The 19,068-nt window shown below is 34.3% G+C and overlaps 1 protein-coding gene across 18 annotated transcripts in view; it reads right to left on the bottom strand.

The window, feature by feature from the left end:
* The window catches only part of CLASP2 (cytoplasmic linker associated protein 2), a 196,842-nt gene that overhangs the window by 62,592 nt on the left and 115,182 nt on the right, over positions 1-19,068 (bottom strand). For 11 of the 18 annotated variants that reach the window (XM_045537254.1, XM_045537307.1, XM_045537271.1 and 8 more), the window contains 5 exons: positions 18,498-18,671; positions 11,221-11,244; positions 9,142-9,159; positions 6,928-7,029; positions 355-525 (listed from right to left, as the gene is read on the bottom strand). In XM_045537254.1, coding sequence (XP_045393210.1) covers positions 355-525; positions 6,928-7,029; positions 9,142-9,159; positions 11,221-11,244; positions 18,498-18,671 — 489 coding nt within the window. The remainder of the gene's footprint in view (positions 1-354; positions 526-6,927; positions 7,030-9,141; positions 9,160-11,220; positions 11,245-18,497; positions 18,672-19,068) is intronic. The other 7 variants (XM_045537288.1, XM_045537323.1, XM_045537335.1 and 4 more) reach the window with 1 other exon arrangement.

The raw sequence follows: 19,068 nt of genomic DNA, 5'->3' as shown, positions 1-19,068 counted from the left end.
CAAAGAAAAACTAGAATTTTATTAGTATTTGAATAGTGCTGAACTGTAATACCAATGTCAAATATAAGCAGCTAACATATATATGTATACATTTATCTATAGATATGGCAAATGTTTTGTAAATTCCATAACCTTGCCCTTTAAAATATTAGCTATATTTTTGAAGCTCCTATGAACTATACTTTCAAAACAAGATACCTGATTCAATTTATAACCTATATTTTAACTATTGAATTTTTAAGTTTGTTTTCCTCTAATTTATAAGTGCCTGCTCATATTCCAAAGTCTTCAATGCTACCAAAGCCTGAAATAAAAAAAAAACAAAAGTCATAAGTCTCATATAAAAAATCTTACCCACTGAAAGCCTAGATGGACTAGCCTCTCTGCTACAGCCCTGACTCCGTGGTATCTTGCTTCTTTTCTGTGCTGAGGCTGAATTGACCAGGACTCTTTGAACACCAGAGCTCACAGTGGAGAGGGCTGTTGTGGTCAGAACTCTTCCTGGAGACCCAGACCGGCTGCCAGCTGAACACCAAACACATAAACAAATATTAAGGCATGAATTCCAAGAGAATTTGCTGAAAGGAGAAAAATTCAAGAAATATAACAGAGAAAACTATGATAGTATGGCAGGCTCTAAGTTCAAAGGAAATGGACTGAGGAAGATTTATATATGGTTGTAACCTGGAAAAAAAAAGGTATACTGCATATACTAGCACTGAATGGTAAATCACCTAAAATATATTTTCAGTTTTGGGAAAGTGAAGGTATTATGTTTAATAAGGATAACACTATTATAACTTTTAGAACACAATAGTATAAAAGATTTTCAAAGAAATCATTTATCTGACAATACATATCATATGACTAAACTGTTGTGTGTGAGAAAGTTATATACAGTCATGCGTCACTTAATGATGGGGACACGTTCTGAGAAATGTGTTGTTAGGTGATTTTGTCATCATACAAACATCATAGAGTATACTTACACAAACTTAGATGGTATAGTTTACTACGCACTATACCATATGGTAAAGCCTACTGCTCCTGTGCTACAAACCTGTACAGCATGTTACTATCCTGAATACTGTAGGCAATTGAACCACAATAAGTATTTGTGTACCTATACATGTCTAAACATAGAAGAGACGCAGTACAAATTTAGTATTATAATCTTATAAGACCACCATTGTATATGTGGTCTGTCATAGTCCAAAACGTTGTTATGTGGCACATGACTGCATTTATAAGGGAAAAAAAAAACCTTACTAATTCTATCACTGCTATTATTTTTGTTAAATATACAATAATGATAATTTGCTTCATTTTAAAACAGTTTGCTTGTTGAGATTCCTCTAAATGGGTATAGCAAAGTTATCTATTTTGCTACTAGGTATATTTTTAAATTTTAGAAAATTAAATTTTAAATGTTGAAAAACTTGGGGCAGCTAAAAAAGAAATGTTTTTCGCTATTTACTTTCAAATAGCAAAGGGCTCTTGGGTGGCAACATTCTGGGATATAGAAATACTGAGGGTAGAACAGGAGTAAGGGCAAATATCAAAGAAGTCTGATCTTTCCCAAACTAGAAAAATTTCTAAATTTTCAGTCTTGTAAAGTAGAGGAGGTGTGGTCAGAGAGATGGGGGTGGGGAGTAGAAAAAATATTTTCAGGGATTGGGGCATAGGTTAAAAAAAGAGTGTAAAAAACATAGTTTTAAGCTAGAAATGCATGAGTTAAATTTTTATCAATCAAAGCACTTTACGTCTACACTGAATAGGAAAATGGACTAGATAACTCCAAGATGTAATCTAATTCTAGATTTTGAATGGTAACATTATAGAAAAATTAAACTTGCAATTCAATAAATCTTCATGAAAGCAACCTTTTCCCTTCATTGGGTACCACAGTAAGAGAATCACTGCTCACACTGTCCAGTCTTACCCAATCATACTTCATTTCCACAGAGACTCAAATGCCAATGGGGATAAGCATGAGATGCTAAAAAGGGAAGAACATTGAGTGTAGAGCAGGGAATAATGAGAGGACTTTGATCAATAGGGGAATGCCTGCCCTTTCCTAAGTGGGAGGTGACTTTAGTTCTAGCCAGCTCTGTCTTGAGGTAATACGGGGCAGGTCTTGGTATTTTTCAAAAGTGAAAGCTTTGAAATTTCCCGATTTTTATCATGTCGTGTAGGCCTAATATAATAATTCATGAATGGGGGCAGGTTGGATGTGGTCCATGGGCTGCTGATCTGTGATCCTTGCTACAGTTTTCTTGGCATGGTCTTGCTGAGTACAATTTGCACTCCTGCTTAATTATTAAACTTTACCAGCACACAAAATGAAACCTATCTTCCACTGGTGATAGCTATATTATAAAACAAAGCAGTGTTTCTACTGAAATTAACAATTTATTATTTGAGTAGAAAGAATTCTAAATTATTGTAGGGAAATTATTCAAGTCTACTTTAAAATGATATCTCATTTGAATGTGTCATGATGTTTCAGGTGAAGAATCTTTGAATCCAGTTTCTTTCAGTTGTAACCTCCAGGATACTCATATGGCACTTGTTTTCTCCATGCAGAGTCTAAACTAAATGTATACACCAAAACATCCAAACACCCAACATGCCACAAACTCACAATGCAAGATAGGCCAATGGAATATTTTATGGGAAAACTCGCAACAATATACAAAGTATAAATAATGAACTGAGCACATACAATATGGTACTTTGTTAAAATCAATATAAATTTGGGGGGGGGGTGGAGTGTTGGTAGGAGATTGGAGAATTCCTTGAAATATGGGTCTATTCAGCAGATAGGAAACATGAAGTTTAGAAACAGAGTAACTCCTTTCTACTCTAGATTTATTGAATTTACCAAAATTATGTAAGTTCGCTCTACATATTAAAATTCGTTCATGCTCTCTCCTAGGTAATAAAATTGACAATGTTAATTTTGCCTCAATCATTACCCTTTCTTCTCTAATACTCCTGATCTCTACCAAGAGTATGATAATTCCAGTGTCTATGGCTCATTTTGGAATTATTTCTATTTAGGAGAAAATACCAAGGCTCTTTCCCCAACAAAGAGCCAAAGAGCCTTCCCCAACAGAGACCAATTATATCTTTCAGGAAAACCACAGAGTTGATGAAAAGGGGCATAATGCTACCAGAAAACACCCTAATTTGCAAAACTTGAACTTTGATACCTATTTTCTCTTGTGCTGCCTAAAATTTTCAAAGTATCATTTTATACTTTTTATGGTATTGCAAAGCATAACTAAAGGTCCTTTTTTATCATTTATTTCTGTACTATTAACTTGTATCATTAAAAAAATTTAGTTGTTAATAAAGACAGGCCAAAGAAAAATCATAACTGGCAATTTTTGTCCCAGCTGACTACAGAGTAATAGAATATTATATGTTAAGAATTTCTGCTGAATAGAACCCATTCTTTGTAATGAAAATAGGTGATCAAAACATAGATGTACACATAAAGTCTACAGATTCTTACCACCAATGGTATTAGCAGATTGTGATCCTGAACAAGTGTAAAGGCAGAATTAGGGTAAGGATTATAATCCATGAAGAGGGAAGGAGCAGTTTTTAAATGGATGGCAGATGGAAATAAGAAAGCTTTAGTCAGTTCTCAGAAAATAAAAAAAACCCTAAAGCAAAAAAAAGCAAACTTGAGAAAATCCCAAAAGCACAAATGTCTATAACAAAAGCAGTACATTTAGTAGTTTTTACAGCTGATAAACTGAAATTAGACACTCGTGTACAAAGCAGATGAAATGAAGTTGCAAAAGTAAATGTACATTCTTCAGCTTTTCTACCACTGATAGTCCAAAATCTAAATAATTAAATGTTTAAGTTTTTGTTATTTAAACATTTAATTTAAAACTACACATAAGGAACAACTACAATATCTTATAGCTGAAGAAAAATTACATAAAAAGCTACAAATTTCATCTTGAGGTGCACAGAAAAAAAATGAAAGGTGGGAGGAGGGGAGACAGAGTTTCTGACGGGCTGTACAATCATTTGTATACAACCAGTAGCTACCAACAAAAAGAGACACCATTCTTTCATAAATATACATCTAGAAGTCTCTCCATTGGGTCTGCTTTTTATTTATTTTGGTTAGCCATCAGAATACACCTGCTTTGATCCAAGAGACTTTTTTCCTAAATGGTGATACAAAAATATGGCAAGACCATGCAAACCCTAATGAATTACTTTATGACAAAGTGAAGATGGAGATCACAGTAATATTTCTGTGCAAATATGTTGTAAAGAAACTTGCATACAAATTACATAATATCTCTTTTACAAAAGAATTTGGAATGAAACATATAGTCATTCAAATAAATAAGCAAGCAAACAAACACAAACCCCTCCAATATGACTTGAAACCTAAATGATTTTATAGTGGGAAAGTCTTCTGATCTTAAAGTCCTGCTAGGTCTAAAGAGCCAATCATTTGTGTTCTCACACTTTAGGGGAGGATTTGGAATATTGTGGATTGGGTTTCAAACTGAAAAAGCAAGTGTAAAAAAATTATTCTAGTTTTTAGTGAAGTGATCTTTAGTTATAAAGTACCTAAAAAGGAGGTCCCTTAAGTAATATATTAAAAAAAAAAAGCCCTTTGAATATTTTTGCCCTGAAATCAGCCTTAGTGTTATTTTAGAAATGAACTAGTATCTCACAATTAAGTTTTATCCTCAGATCCTAGACAATTTCTGGTTGTTATCTTTATATTTTAAATTTTATAACTTCATCATTTATTTCTGTTTCCTGAAGGCAATAATAACAAGGTACAGAAGTATACAACAGCAGTATAAAATTCAGTTGACATTGGATTAAAAATAATAATGAGGACAATTTTATCAGCTAACATATATAGTGCTTACTCTGGGCCAGGTACTGTTTTAAGTGTATTAAAAATACTACATCATTTAATCTTCACAACAAACCTATGAAGTAGATGCTAATTATCCTCTTTATTTTATAGCTGAATATACAGAAGTACAGTAACTTTAAATAACCTAAAAGAGCTGGGATTCAAACCCAGGCAGTGTGACTCCAGAGTCCATGATCTAAACCAGCACATATTTCTCAAAGTTTTTTGTGACACAAATCACTTTGTGATCTTGTTAAAGACCAGATTTAGTAGATCTGTGATGACACATGAGATTCTGCATTTCTAACTAGCTCCTAGGTGATGCTGATGCTGGTCTGGGCAGCATATATGGAGGAGCTAGGCTCTCAACTACTACACTATACTGCCAAAGATTAAGTTATTCTAAAAATTACTCTAAAAATACAAAAGATCAGAGAAAAATGTAATATGAACTACTTCTGATTTGGTTGAGAGAAAAGCCCTTGCCTAGAGGACATTTGCCATTTTTCCTACTTGTAAATAATCCTCAATTTGCAAATCAATTTTACTGAGTACTTCTGCTTATTTTTAGGACTCTTGTTGGGTGTCCTCATCATTATTCTGCCTGGATTTTCTGACTTTGGAAAGAGGAAAAGACAAGAGTCTGCTAGGAAGGACTTGTGTAATCACCACCCTACCCCCGTAAGCCCAGTTCTCTTTCCTGATTCCAAGATTCAAGAATTAGGTTAAAAAAGAGACAAATAGGACATACATATCCTAATAAATCACCTAAATAACAGAAGAAAGTTAAATTCATTTCATAGCCAAGTATATAGAATAACCCCCACAATTACTTCTCTAGAAAAATTTCCTGGTTTTATAGATAAGCACTAATGAAAGTCTCCCAGTAAAGAAGGAATTTGTTCTTACAAATGGTTTTAAATTAATAATGCTGTAAGGGTATGTTTTACTACTCTGGAACATGTAGAAATAGATCATTCATTTTACCTAGACCTCAAAATTGTGCTTTTTAATAACTGTGCTTATGAGGAACTCAGCTTCCAATAAAATAGCAATAATATAAACCATAAATTTAAGAAGGAATATAACAGAATTGGTCATTTCAATTTATATTTTGTCACTATAAGCCAGGATATACCTGCCAAAAATGTTAACCAAAAATAAGGTAATCTAATAGATTAAGAGGAGCATAGGAAGATACTACATAACTGTTTTTGAATAATATAACCTAAGATACAACTAGATTTTTCTTTTTTTCCTTTTTTTTTTTTAGAGACACGGTCTCATTCTGTCGCCCAGGCTGGAGTGCAGTGGTGTGATCATAGCTCACTGTAATCTTGAACTCCTAGGCTCAGCCTCCCAAGTAGCTAGGACTAAATATGCATGCCACCATGGCTGGCTCATTAAAAATTGTTTTTTGTCTTTTAGCTTTGTTTTATAGAGACAAGGTCTCGCTATGTGGCCCAGGCTGGCCTTGAATTCCTGGCCTCAAGTGATCCTCCCACTGTGGCTTCCCAAAGTGCTGCGATTACAAGTGTGAGCCACCGTGCCAGGCCTGGCAACCAGATTTTGATGCTAACGTATGGCAATTATTTGCCTCTAAAAAGCACAATTTTCCACATTTGCAAGTTTCTGAGTGTGAAAACCTTAATGCTAAAGATTTGTGCTACTTAAAATATCTCCATGCAAAAATTTGTACAGCAGATGAAGTTTTTCTGTCTTAGTGGCAGATATCAATGATGCAGCCCTAAGAACACACCAAAGACAAGACAACACCCACTCAAAAATTCCAAAACATGCACAACAACTGACCCAAAACATTGAAAAAAAAAATACCTTCATTTTTGTCAGGTGATGATGAACCTAAAGTACAGAACAAGAACTCAGTATGTGGCTTCTCTTTTTTGAAATTAGCTTTGTCTTTATCCACTGGTCAATCTCCTGATACAGTAATATACAAGCAACACACTTATCCTAGCATATTGACAAATATAGGAGGACTGATAAGCAATACATACGCTGTGACTGAGACACCATTTTTGTTCGACTTCTTCCTCTAGAATCTGTCTTGGCATTTCCCATGCCAGCAAGTGGTGCTGAAAGCTTTGCTCTCACCCGGCCTGAGGAATAAAATATTTACATAATTAAAGACATTTTTCTATAATACTATTTAGTAATGGGGGGAAGAAAATCTCATTATTTGCAAGTATTATCAAATTCTGTAATAAAGTAACCATAACTTACAGGTTATATTATATTTCTCTCAAAATTTAAAAAAACGTTTTTTTCTTGTGCTATAAGCTAACTTTCCTTCAAGGGTAAGAATAAATAAAGTCAAACTAAAAGATTTACATTATTAGCTTGGTCTTATTAGTCCTGTAGCTATAATTAAGATAATTACCACAGGCGTGACACTTGTTTCTTAATTGGTAGTTCCAATTCTAAAATTTCAGTTTCTAGGAAATTTATTGTCAAATCCACCTTACAGTTTTAAATGAGCCTAATCTTAGAAACAATAAGCCAAACAATCCTTTTGATTGAAAGTGTACTTCTAAAGGGATTTGCAGAAAGAGATATTATTAGGCAAAATATTTAATCTTTTAATATCAGATTACTACAGATGTATATGGACATGTTTACTGCTCTCTTCTCCTAACCAATTTCATTTATAAAATGATTTGAGAAAATACGTATCACACAAGAGTTGGTGCTTTTCTAAATATATCTCCTTCTCTGTCTCCCAGTTGCACTCCATCTCTATTTCATCTCCCTCCATACAAATAGGCTACGAACATCCTTACCCCCTTTCTAGAGCTCTTGAACCAAAGGAGATATGTTTATTAAGTGCTTAAGAAAGTTGCCATTAGTAAAAACAAGTGATGACAGAATATATTACTAGTAGGTATTCTGGTGTTCTCAAGCAATAGTCTCAACCACTATCAATACAGACCAACCCCAAACATACTCACAAAGAAAGGCTCAGAATCCTTTTTAGTTACAAAGTACAATTTGTAGGGCATATACAAAATACTCGCTAACCTGATATGGCCATATTAATTAGGAAAAAATATACTGAAGAGTAAGGAGAAATTATACAGTTAAGATGAGTGAGGGAAGATAAGACAATATTAAGAACTAGGAATAAAATAGAACCAAAATAAGAGCATAACTGGTAGAATATCAGCATTCTATTAACTTCAAGGTCTCCAATGAGCCCATAGTTCAGGCATCTCACCCTTTTACAGTCTATTTTGAGTAGGACACAAAGTTCTCTTGACTAAGAAGTAAAACAAAACAACCAAATTATTATTTTTAAAATGGAAAATTCATCCATATTCTATATTCCAAACACATTAGTATATATTAAGTATTTTGATACTAACATTTTGAATTACAATGCCACAGTGCCAGAAATCATGTTTTTAAAGGAGTATTCAAATTTAAAACAAAACAAAATTATTTTAAATATATGAGAGTAAATATGGTACCAAAAAAAGTTAAATCTATCTGTTTTTTTATCACAAGAAAATGTCATCCATGTAAAACTTAGAAGAAAAAAATGTGTTTCAAATCAGAGGCTTTAATATAATAAAACAGCCTTCAGGTAGGATAAATATAAACAGTGAATTTTTTTCCTTTCTACAAATTCAAAAGCAATAAATAATTATTTTTAAGGTGAACCAGCTCAGTAAAATATATGAAGCAATTTTGTTGTAATATCAAATTCACTTTCAATCTGAGACCAATTCCCTCATCACTGATTCAAAAATAAAATACACATTTAAAAGCAGACTAAATAAATACATTTAAACTCCAATAATATTTAAGCTCCAATGATACAGCAATGGTGCATGCTCCCCCAAAGTATAAATGAATTGGCATAAATTAAAAAACAAAACCACACACAAAAAAGAAAAATATTAATGTCACTACCGGGAAAAATGAAATTATATAGCAACTTTAAACTAGATATTATTAAACATGTTAAGCAACTATGTGTTTCCAGCATGAGATGATCCAAGATATAAAACAAAACAGCAAGATGGAAGAATTAAAAAAAAAATCTATACATATAACTAATGCAACCAGACATGAAAGCAGAAGTCACTACAACTGGCAAATTATAAAGATTTGCAAAGAAATTAGCCTATTTTAGTTTTAATATTTAACCCTACTGATGAAAATAGTAATGTTGAGGTGTTTGTATTACTAACAAAATATATAATTCTTACCATCTTCAGATGCTGTTCCTAAATAAGAGAAATAAAACAATATTTCAACAAATTCTGCCAATGCTGATGATAAGACCTGTTTCACAACTCCCACCCAAGACTAAAATGAAAGGGTGAAAACAAAAGATAACTTTTAGTGTGATAGCCTTAAATTAACTTTGAAATGACTCATTTTGAGAAAAACAAACATTTTGAGGTAACCTAATGACTCAGAGAACAAGTTGAAACTAGACAATTGAAAATAGCAAAATTCTATAGTGAACACTTTTATTTGCTATATTTCATTCTTAAACCTTGGTGAAAAATGGTGAAAAAAGAAAAATGCAACTCTGTAATACTCTTCTTTGCAAATGAAGATTTTTATAGACCTTTCCAGAGTAGTAATACTTTCTGCACATTTTCAAAAGGTAGCCCATAAAAGAACAAGAAAAAGTTAATTGACAAACATGGGAATCAAATCCATGACCTAGGCTGCATTTGTCCATTATTTCTATCAAAGCCCAAAAACCTATAAATCCAATTCATCAGCTATTTATTCAACATTTATGTGCAATCCTTAAGATGTCAATGAAATCTATCAAAAATGACTATGTACAAACATCATAACTCACTATTATGTCTCTGTGTGGGTTTTTTTTTTTTTTGTTTGCTTTTTTTGAGACAGGGTCTCACTCTGTTGCCCTGGCTAGAGTGCTGTGGCGTCAGCCTAGCTCACAGCAAGCTCAAACTCCTGGGCTCAAGCGATCCTCCTGCCTCAGCCTCCCAAGCAGCTGGGACTACAGGCATGTGCCACCATGCCTGGCTAATTTTTTCTCTATATATTTTTAGCTGTCCAGATCATTTCTTTCTATTTTTAGTAGAGACGGGGGTCTCGCTCTTGCTCAGGGTGGTCTCGAACTCCTGACCTCGAGCGATCCTCCTGCCTCGGCCGCCCAGAGTGCTAGGATTACAGGCGTGAGCCACTGTGCCCGGTCTCTGTGTGTGTTTTTTAAACATAAGATTGAATATCAGTAAGAGTAACACATCATATACCAGAAGTGACTCCTCAAATTGATATTTCTGATTCAAATAAGAAAACATTTTGATCTGTAAAGTGATAAAAGTTAGTTTTTAAAGGATCCAGAATATCAATATTAGAAGGATATCTAAGGGTTTGATATACAGAAACCATCACTTTTTGGGGTATAACTTCATTCAATATTTTTTTATTTATGAAATACTTTAATCATACAGAAAAGCAGAGACTAATATAACTATTAATAGCACTCATGTACCCAAGATTTATTAAATGTTTCACGTCATTAAATAGAAGACATATTGAATAGATTTTCAGTTTACATAATAATTTCCAGAAAAATACACAATGTCTCCATTTTTCCTAGATCTTGTAATGTGACTTATAGATTCAGTATTTTATAATAAGTTCTTTTAAAAAAGTCAAACTCCTTCATAAGATTATGGTATCTCATGAAGTGAAGGGAAAAGTCTGCATAATATGCCCTCTAGTATTAGACAGAAAATATTATACGGGGTTTACTGAAGCAAGTAATTACCAATAGACTGTAATCATCTGAATATTGAAATTAAAAAGGCAAAGCTTAAAGTTCAGTTTTGATTAAATGTTACCTTACAATTTGCTCTTAAAGATAGCATCTGTAACTTGCATTTCATTTTCATAAATAATTGTATGAACTTATGAAATATGTAATGTGTCTCTCTCTGTATCAGTTAGTAAACTGAAGAGTTGAGATTTCTTTCCATTCTTTTGAATCCAATATTTTAGAGGAAGAAATTGAGAATATTCAGAGGCATACTTCTAAGAGCACAGGAAAAAACTTTAAAGTAATTAAGTTGCCACAACATTACCTAGTATTTGAATAGATTGCGATATGATATACCAAATAGATGAGCCTAACCCAAAATTCAATCAGAATTATGTAGATATAGCCATTTTCATGTTAAGGTTATTGCTAAATAAGTAGTATATTTTCAGAAATTAAGAGAAGAATGAACAAGAATATTATACAGAATCCAAGATCCATAAAAATCTTTAGTAGAATTAGAAAAGGAAGTTCTTACCATCCATCTTGTCAGAAGTATCCTCTTTGATGAAAGAGCAAGCAAAGAACAGAGGAAAACTTAGTATATTAGAAAAAAATGATTTTATAATCCCTAGAAGACATTTTAAAAAATTAAGACAGAATTCATAGCACACACATATATACCAAGCTTTTCAACTAAAATACACTAGGAGATTAAACAAGATGATGTTCCTACATGAGAAAGGACTACATCTAATGTACTAAGTAGAGAACTAAAAAAAAAAAAATCAATAACAAGTGTGATTTTCACTATCCTAGAGAGCAAAAAGTCTGGAAGCCCATGTTCCAACCTTGGATCCTTGCCATCAGGCAAATCCTCTGCTTTGGTCTGCTGAGTTTCTCTCAGATAGTCGTATTGCCTCACTTCTTTTCCTCTCTAGCCTATAGTATACCCCAAAATTCTACCTTTTCCCTCTCATCATTACCCTTTGTTTACTGCCTTGTTACTTCCCTACTCACCTCCTTTCTTAGAATTTTCAGGCCCTGTAAAACTTAACATCTGGATAAATCTAACACTCATTTTCTATACTCCACTACTTGAGGTGCCCCAATAAAGAAAATTATACAACCATGAAGTCATGCATACTGACACTACTTAGAAACTGCGATAATTATCTGACTTGGCTTTTAGTGCCTGTCTGTGCAGGAAGGAGTTAACAAGCAGGATTGATGTAGCTCCTAAGAGGCACCTGCTTATGGGTCTGGCCTCCTGTAACTTAGTTTGGATGCTCCCCATGTTAATGATAAGGTTATTTTAAGTGTGTGTTGGGGGGGGAGTTGGGGGCACTGAACTCTGCTACATCAGTTTGCCTAAACTGTTTTTGCCAATAGTGTGATGGTCAACACCTTCTTTCTTTTTCAGAGTCTGGAATTCTGGTAACTGTCGCTGGTTATGCAAGGAAAGAGCCTACATGACTTCCTCTGTTCCCTGCCCCTACCCTGGACTCTGAGTCTTAAGCAAGCTTCCCTGGTCAGAAAACACTGTGAACAAGTTTCTTTGCTGCATTTCACTGCTAGAGGAAGGAGCAGTCCCCCAACCCCACCTATGGGAGAAAGAACTTTGAAAGTCTTTACTTAGACTCCTCCAGACTATGTTGTAAGACTTTTTCCCTTGCTGATCCTGCTGTGTATTCTTTTACTGTAATAAATCTCAGCCATGAGTATAGCTGCCTCTGAGTCCCGTGAGTCCTTTTAGCAAGTTCTCAAGCCTGTGAGTGGCTGTTGGAAATCCAAAAGAGTGGCTTGCTGTACCCCCACTCTTGTGCCCCCTTAGTGGCTATTCTAAACCTCAAGTTACCTCCTAGCACATGATTCTGACTCTAAATCCTGGGGAGAAAGTCACAACAACCTCCCTCATCATACTCTTCTTAATGCCCAACGCTCTAAAATATCATATCTAAATCTACCACCTCCTTCATTTCCTTCCCTTCCACCTCACTGAAACTGGCGACCTTTCTATATCCAAGGCTAAGACTATGTTCTATATCCCATTCTTCATGCCTTCCACAGGAACTTGGCCATGAATTATCTCCTCTCATTCTTACACTTATATTTTTTCCTTCTCTACTCACTTATCACCTTACTATACAAACATATTTAACTCCTCTAATCATAAAAAAACAATTAAGTTCCTGAACCTGGAACCACAGATAATTCCTATAGTGCTTATTTACCCCTTTTTCTTGACCATTAAACATAAGAATAATTTATACAGATTCTCTTTCCAACTCCTTAACCAATTAAAATCTGACTTCTGTCCACATGACCTCACTGAAACTATTTCTTTTCCATTCAAGCAATTCCACAAACCTAGTTGTCAGAATAAATATTCATACATATCATCCACACATTAGGGTTTCCGTAACATAAATTCCTATTTCCTACCACAGCAAGCTTATTCCTCAGGCTGAAGTTAAAGAGTAAACTTCAAAACACTCACAACATCCTTGCTGCCGAAAAATTCAGTACTTTAAAGAAAACAAAAACTAGTGGCAACTGCTTTAAGGAATGTACTGAGTTTAATATTGATTACAATAAGTGTAATTCTCTACTGATTTCCAATCTAATCTTCAGCATAGATCCTTCTGAGTTCTATACCACTATAACCCACTGTCCACTGAACACTTTCAGTTTGAGGTCTCACAGGACTTCAAACTCAAAACTGATAAAACTTATCAAACTTTTAGCTGCTCATCCCTCACTGGCCTAATGACAGACTGAAAGACTCTGAGTACAGAAGCATATACTCTGGATCCCTGGTACCCAGCAGGGTGCCTGGCAAAAACTAAGCACTCAAGTAAGTGTTTGCTGAAAAAGAATGGGACACCCCTTCTGATCCACACATGTTCAGCCATCATAAACGAGGCTTACAATAGGAGAAAACAGAGTACACCAGTCCCATGCATGTAAGAAAGCTGCATAAGAGAGAGGCGGATGGGGTGGGGTGGGGTGGAGGGAGAAAGACAGAGGGAGAAAATGAGAACATCTTTTAATCCCTGGAAAGAGCCACAGGCAGGTAGCTGATTGTTCCTGAGTGTGAACCTGGGCCAGATGAAAAAAAGTGAAGGGGTGTACCTCTCACTTGTGTAACAAAACAAACATGCAATTTAAACCTTAAAGAACAACAACAACAAAAAAAATAGGTCACTCTCATAGCACTATTATAGGCTCTCTTACAAAAAATGTTGCAAATTGGCTTTCTAGTTCACATTAAAACACTTTAAATACAATATTCTTTTCTGGTAACAAAATAGATATTCAATGTGATGTATTTATTTTTAAGATACAAGATGAACAGCTTTATTATTTTTCAGTTTTCTTCTCACTTTAAAAAATTGAGATATAATTCAGATAAACCATAATTTTAACTCTTTTATAGTATACAATTCAGTGTTTTTAATTTATTCACGGTGCTGTGTAATCCTTATTTAATTCCAGGACATTTTCATCACCTCCAAAAGAAATCCTGTACCCATTAGCAGTCACTCCCTATTTCCTCCACTTCTAGCCCCTGGCAACAACTATTTTCTGATTCTGTGGATCTGCCTACTCTAGCCATTTCATATATATAACTGGAATCATACACTATGTGGCTGTTTGTGTCTAACTTCATAATGATTTCAAGGCTGACTCATTTTGTAGCATGCATTTTTATGTAATGTACTCTTTTTAAGGGCAGAATAATACTCCATTCCATTGTATGAACATACCCCATTTTGATTATCTACTCACTAGTTGATAGACATTTGGGTTGTTTCCATTTTTTGGCTATTGTGAATAATGCTGCTATGAACATTCATAAGTTTTTGTGAAAATATGTTTTCAGATCTTTTGGGTATATAGATGGGAATGGAACTGTTGGGTCATATGGTAACTCTATGTTTAACTTTTTGGGAAATTGTCAAACTGTTTCCAAAACAGCTGTACCATTTTACATTCCCACCAGCAGTGTATAAGGCTTCCAATTTCTCCACATCCTTTCCAGCACTTGTTATTGCCTGTCTTTTTAGCTTATTGCTATGCCAATGGCCGTGAAGTGGTATCTCACTGTGCTTTTGATTTGTACTTCCCTAATGACAAATGATGTTAAATATCTTTTCATGTGTTTACTGAAATCTGTATATCTTCTCTGAAAAAACATCTATTCAAATCCTTTGTCCATTTTGAAAATGGAGTTGTCTTTTTATTATTGAATTCTAAGTGTTATTTATATTACTAATATTTGGGATAGGAGTCCCTAATCAGGTATACGATTTGCAAATATTTTCTCTTATTCTGTATTCCCTCCCTCCATCCACCCCCCCTCTCTTTCTTTCTGAGACAGGGTCTCACTCTGTTGCTTGGGCCAGAGTGCAGCAGCATCATCATAGCTCTCTGCAACCTCAAACTCCTGGACTCAAGTGATCCTCTGTCTCAGCCTCCCTAGTAGCTGGGTTACAGGAATATACCATTAAGGCCCATTAATTTTTTTTTTTTTTTAGTTTTTGTAGAGAGAGGGTCTCACTATCGCCCAGGCTGGTCTCAAACTCCTGGCCTCAAGCGATCCTCCTGCCTCAGCCCCCCAAAGTGCTAAGATTACAGGCATAAGTCACCACATTCAGCCTCTTTTCACTTTCTTGATGGGGTCCTTTTACCACAACAGTTTTAAATTTTAAAGAATTTATCCAATCTATCTTTTTTTGGGGGGGGAGCTGCTTGTGTGTTTGGTGTCCTATCTAAGGACACTACTGTCTAAGGTCACTAAGATTTACACCTATGTTTTCTTTTAAAAGTGTTATAGTTTTAGCTCTTACATTTAGGTCTACAGTTCATTTTGAGTTTATGACATATGAGTCTAAATTAATTCTTTTGCATCCAGTTACTTCAGTACTATTTGTTGAAAAGACAATTCTCTCCCCAGTGAACAGTCTTGGTACCCTTGTTGGAAATCAACTGACTATAAATGAATGCATTTATTTCTGAACTCTCAATTCTATTCCACTGGTCTGTATGTCTACCCTTATACCAGCACCGCAAAGACTTGATCATTATAGATTTGAAGTTTTGAAATTAGGAGTTTCAGCTATTTTGGGTCCCTTGACTTTTCATATGAATTTTAGGATCAGCTTGTCAATTTCTATAAAAACCAACTGGATATGGATTGAACTGAATCTGAATCTGAACTGAATCTGTACATCAAATTGCCATTCTAACAATAGTAACTCTTTAAATCTATGAACCTGGGATGTCTTTCCATTTATTTAGGTCTTCAATGTCTTTTAACAACATGTTGTAGTTTTCAGTATTCAAGTCTTACACTTGTTTTGTTATATTTATTCCTAAGTATTTTATTCTATTGTAATCATTTTCTTAATTTCATTTTTGGATTGTTCATTGTTAATATTTAGAAATACAACTGATACTCATCTTGTATCCTGTAATCTTGCTAAAATTGTTAATTAGCTCTAATGTTTTGTTTTTTTGTGAATTCCTTAGGATTTTCTACACACAAGGTCATGTTTTTTTGCAAATAAAGATAGTTTTTCTTCTTCCTTTCCAATCTGGGTACCTTCTTTTTCTTTTTCTTGCGTAATTGCCCTGCACTAAGACTTCTATGATAATGCTGAAGAGAAAGGGTAGGAGCAGATATCCTTATCTTGGTATTGATCTTAGAGCAAAGTATCTAGTTTTTCATTATCAAGTTTAGCTGTGGGTTTTTCAAAGATGCTTTTTATCAGGTTGAGAAAGATCTCTTTTATTCCTAGTTTGTTAAGTATTTTTATCACAGAAGGGTGTTGCATTTTGTTGAATGTTTTTTCTGCAGCTACTGAGATGACCATGTGGGTTTTGTCCTTTATTCTATTAATACAGTGTATTATGTTGACTGGTTTCCATATATTGAAATAACTGTGCATTCCTGGAAATGTAATGTTTCTAAACAGAAAATTTTCTGGAAATTAAAAGCAGTAATCAATCCACTGTATCACTCTAGTCCTTCATCTATGTATAATTTTATACAAAATGATGAAATTACCATACATTCTTTGGTAGTCTGTATCATTTGACTTTGTTGAAAATACAACTTATTAATGGCTACATAATATATATAAGACTTTACCATGACTTAATTATTCCCTCTGTCACACATTAATATTGACTCTAATAACATCTGTTATTAAAAACACAATGAATATTGTTTGTATTTCTTCATATAATTATTTAAACATGGGATTGCTAGATCAAAAAATTCTGATCATTTAAATATGTTTCATGGGCATTACTAAATCGCCACTCAGAAAAAGTGTCCCATCTTTAATTCACATCCGCCTTGCTTGATAAAGCCCCTTTTACCACATTCTTGACAACAGTGGGCAGCAACCTTAACTTTCTTGTTGCATTTATAAGTTTTTTAATTTGCATTAGTTTGATTAAAACTAAGGTTCAATATTTATTCTGGTGTTTATTGGCAATTTTGATATATGCTTTTCTTGATATATAGAAATTCTTCTATAAAAATAAGCTCATCTTTTTCTCATAGGCTTAAAAAACTTCTTGACATTTTAATATTTTTGGTATTATGTAGCAAAAGCTTTTTCCCTTTTAGTTTTGGTCACTTAATTTCATATTTTCACATTTTAAATTTAAATTCAAGAGACTTTTCCTTCATAGTTTCTTTGCTTTTATATTTAGAAATTTTTGCCTCAACCTGAGAGTAGATGAATATTTACCCATGTTTTCACCAAGTTGCTTTATGCTATTAATATCTTAGTTATCTAGAATCTATTTTATATGGTATATAACATGATTCTAACTTAATTTTATACCAACTTGTAAACCATGTGTCTGAACATCATTTACTAAATAATTTGTCCTTTTCTTGTGGTTACGAATGTAGCTGTGCCAACTGTATCACATGCCACATTCATACTCACAATCTCTGCACTTTTTGTAAGTAGAGCATTCCTTATCTGAAATGCTTGGGACCCGAATGGTTTGAATTTCAGGGTTTTTGTGGATTTTGAAATATTTGCATTTATACTTACTGACTAAATATACCTAATCTGAAAATCGGAAATCCAAAATGCTCCAATGATCATTTTCTTTGAGTGTCATGTCAGCACTCAATAAGTTTTGGATTTTGGAGCATTTCAGATTTCTGATTTTTGGATTAGGAATGCCTAACCTGTATTGTATTCAAATGATTTGCCTGCTCAGTGTTCCACTAGTACTAGCTAAGAGAAAAAAAATGAAACATGAAACAGAGATAAACACTATGGATAACCAGCCTCAAATTTTTAATTTGATGTACATAAAATCACCAAGCTCTGAATAGCTTTGGAATATATAATTAAGCTTTGATTAGACAGAAGAGTTTTGCACTTCTCCCAGATTCCCAAAAGGCTTTAAATTCTTGGTAAGAACAGAAGTAGGAGAAAGAGAACAGGGATGCCAGATACAAGACCAATGCCCTTCCCAATTTCCCTTAGTAAACAGTGGCAGAATGTGGCAGAAGTGTAGTTATGAAAATTCTACAGGCAATCATGGAGTCAAGAATTATTTCTCTGATCAAGGTGATGAAAAGGAGGACAAGGAGAAAAGTGAAAACATGGCAGTTCAGATACCTCAAAACTATGCCCTCTGTATAGAATCACATTAAAACACATGGATTATTTTTAACTTGCAAGATTAAAACAGAAATGGTTAAGATATATCAACTTGTTTTCACTGAGACTGGGGAGAGAACACTGAACAATTTCCCATAATTAGTTGTCTTACCTAGTGATGCATAGGAACCTGGATTCAGGGCACCTGCACCTAACCGCCCACTTCGCACAGCCTGTCCAGCAGCGTGATGCGCCTTGGCACCAGCAGCAGCATTCACATCAATGTCACTTCGTGAACGCTGCAGGCTTCCTGGAAGGGAACTGGCTTTGGTGCTGCCAGCTGATACTATGGAAGACAAAGCAAAGGTAATCTATATTATTTAAATCACTGCACACAGTATAAAAACTATATAAACTTGACCATCAGAAACTAATCCATAATGACAAATAGTCAATAAGGAGGCAGTGGCTGAATGGATAATACTATAAAGTATTTTTTTAAATTTCAAACTCTTAAGGGGGTGCAAATGTTTTTGTTACCTGGATACCTTTTATAATGCTTAAGTTGGGGCTTTTAATGTGGCCATCACCTGAAGACTGTTCATTGTACTCGACAGGTAGTTTTTTACCCCTCCCTAACTCCCCCCTACCCATCCACCTTCTTGATTTCCAAAGACCTTTACATCTCTTTGTGCCCATCGATTAGCTCCCAATTATTACAGGAATACATGTGGTATTTGTTT

Source organism: Lemur catta, chromosome 1, assembly GCF_020740605.2.
Source record: "Lemur catta isolate mLemCat1 chromosome 1, mLemCat1.pri, whole genome shotgun sequence".
Lineage (NCBI taxonomy): Eukaryota > Metazoa > Chordata > Mammalia > Primates > Lemuridae > Lemur > Lemur catta.
Note: the sequence above shows the minus strand (reverse complement) of the source record. Positions and strands in the feature narration are given on the sequence as shown.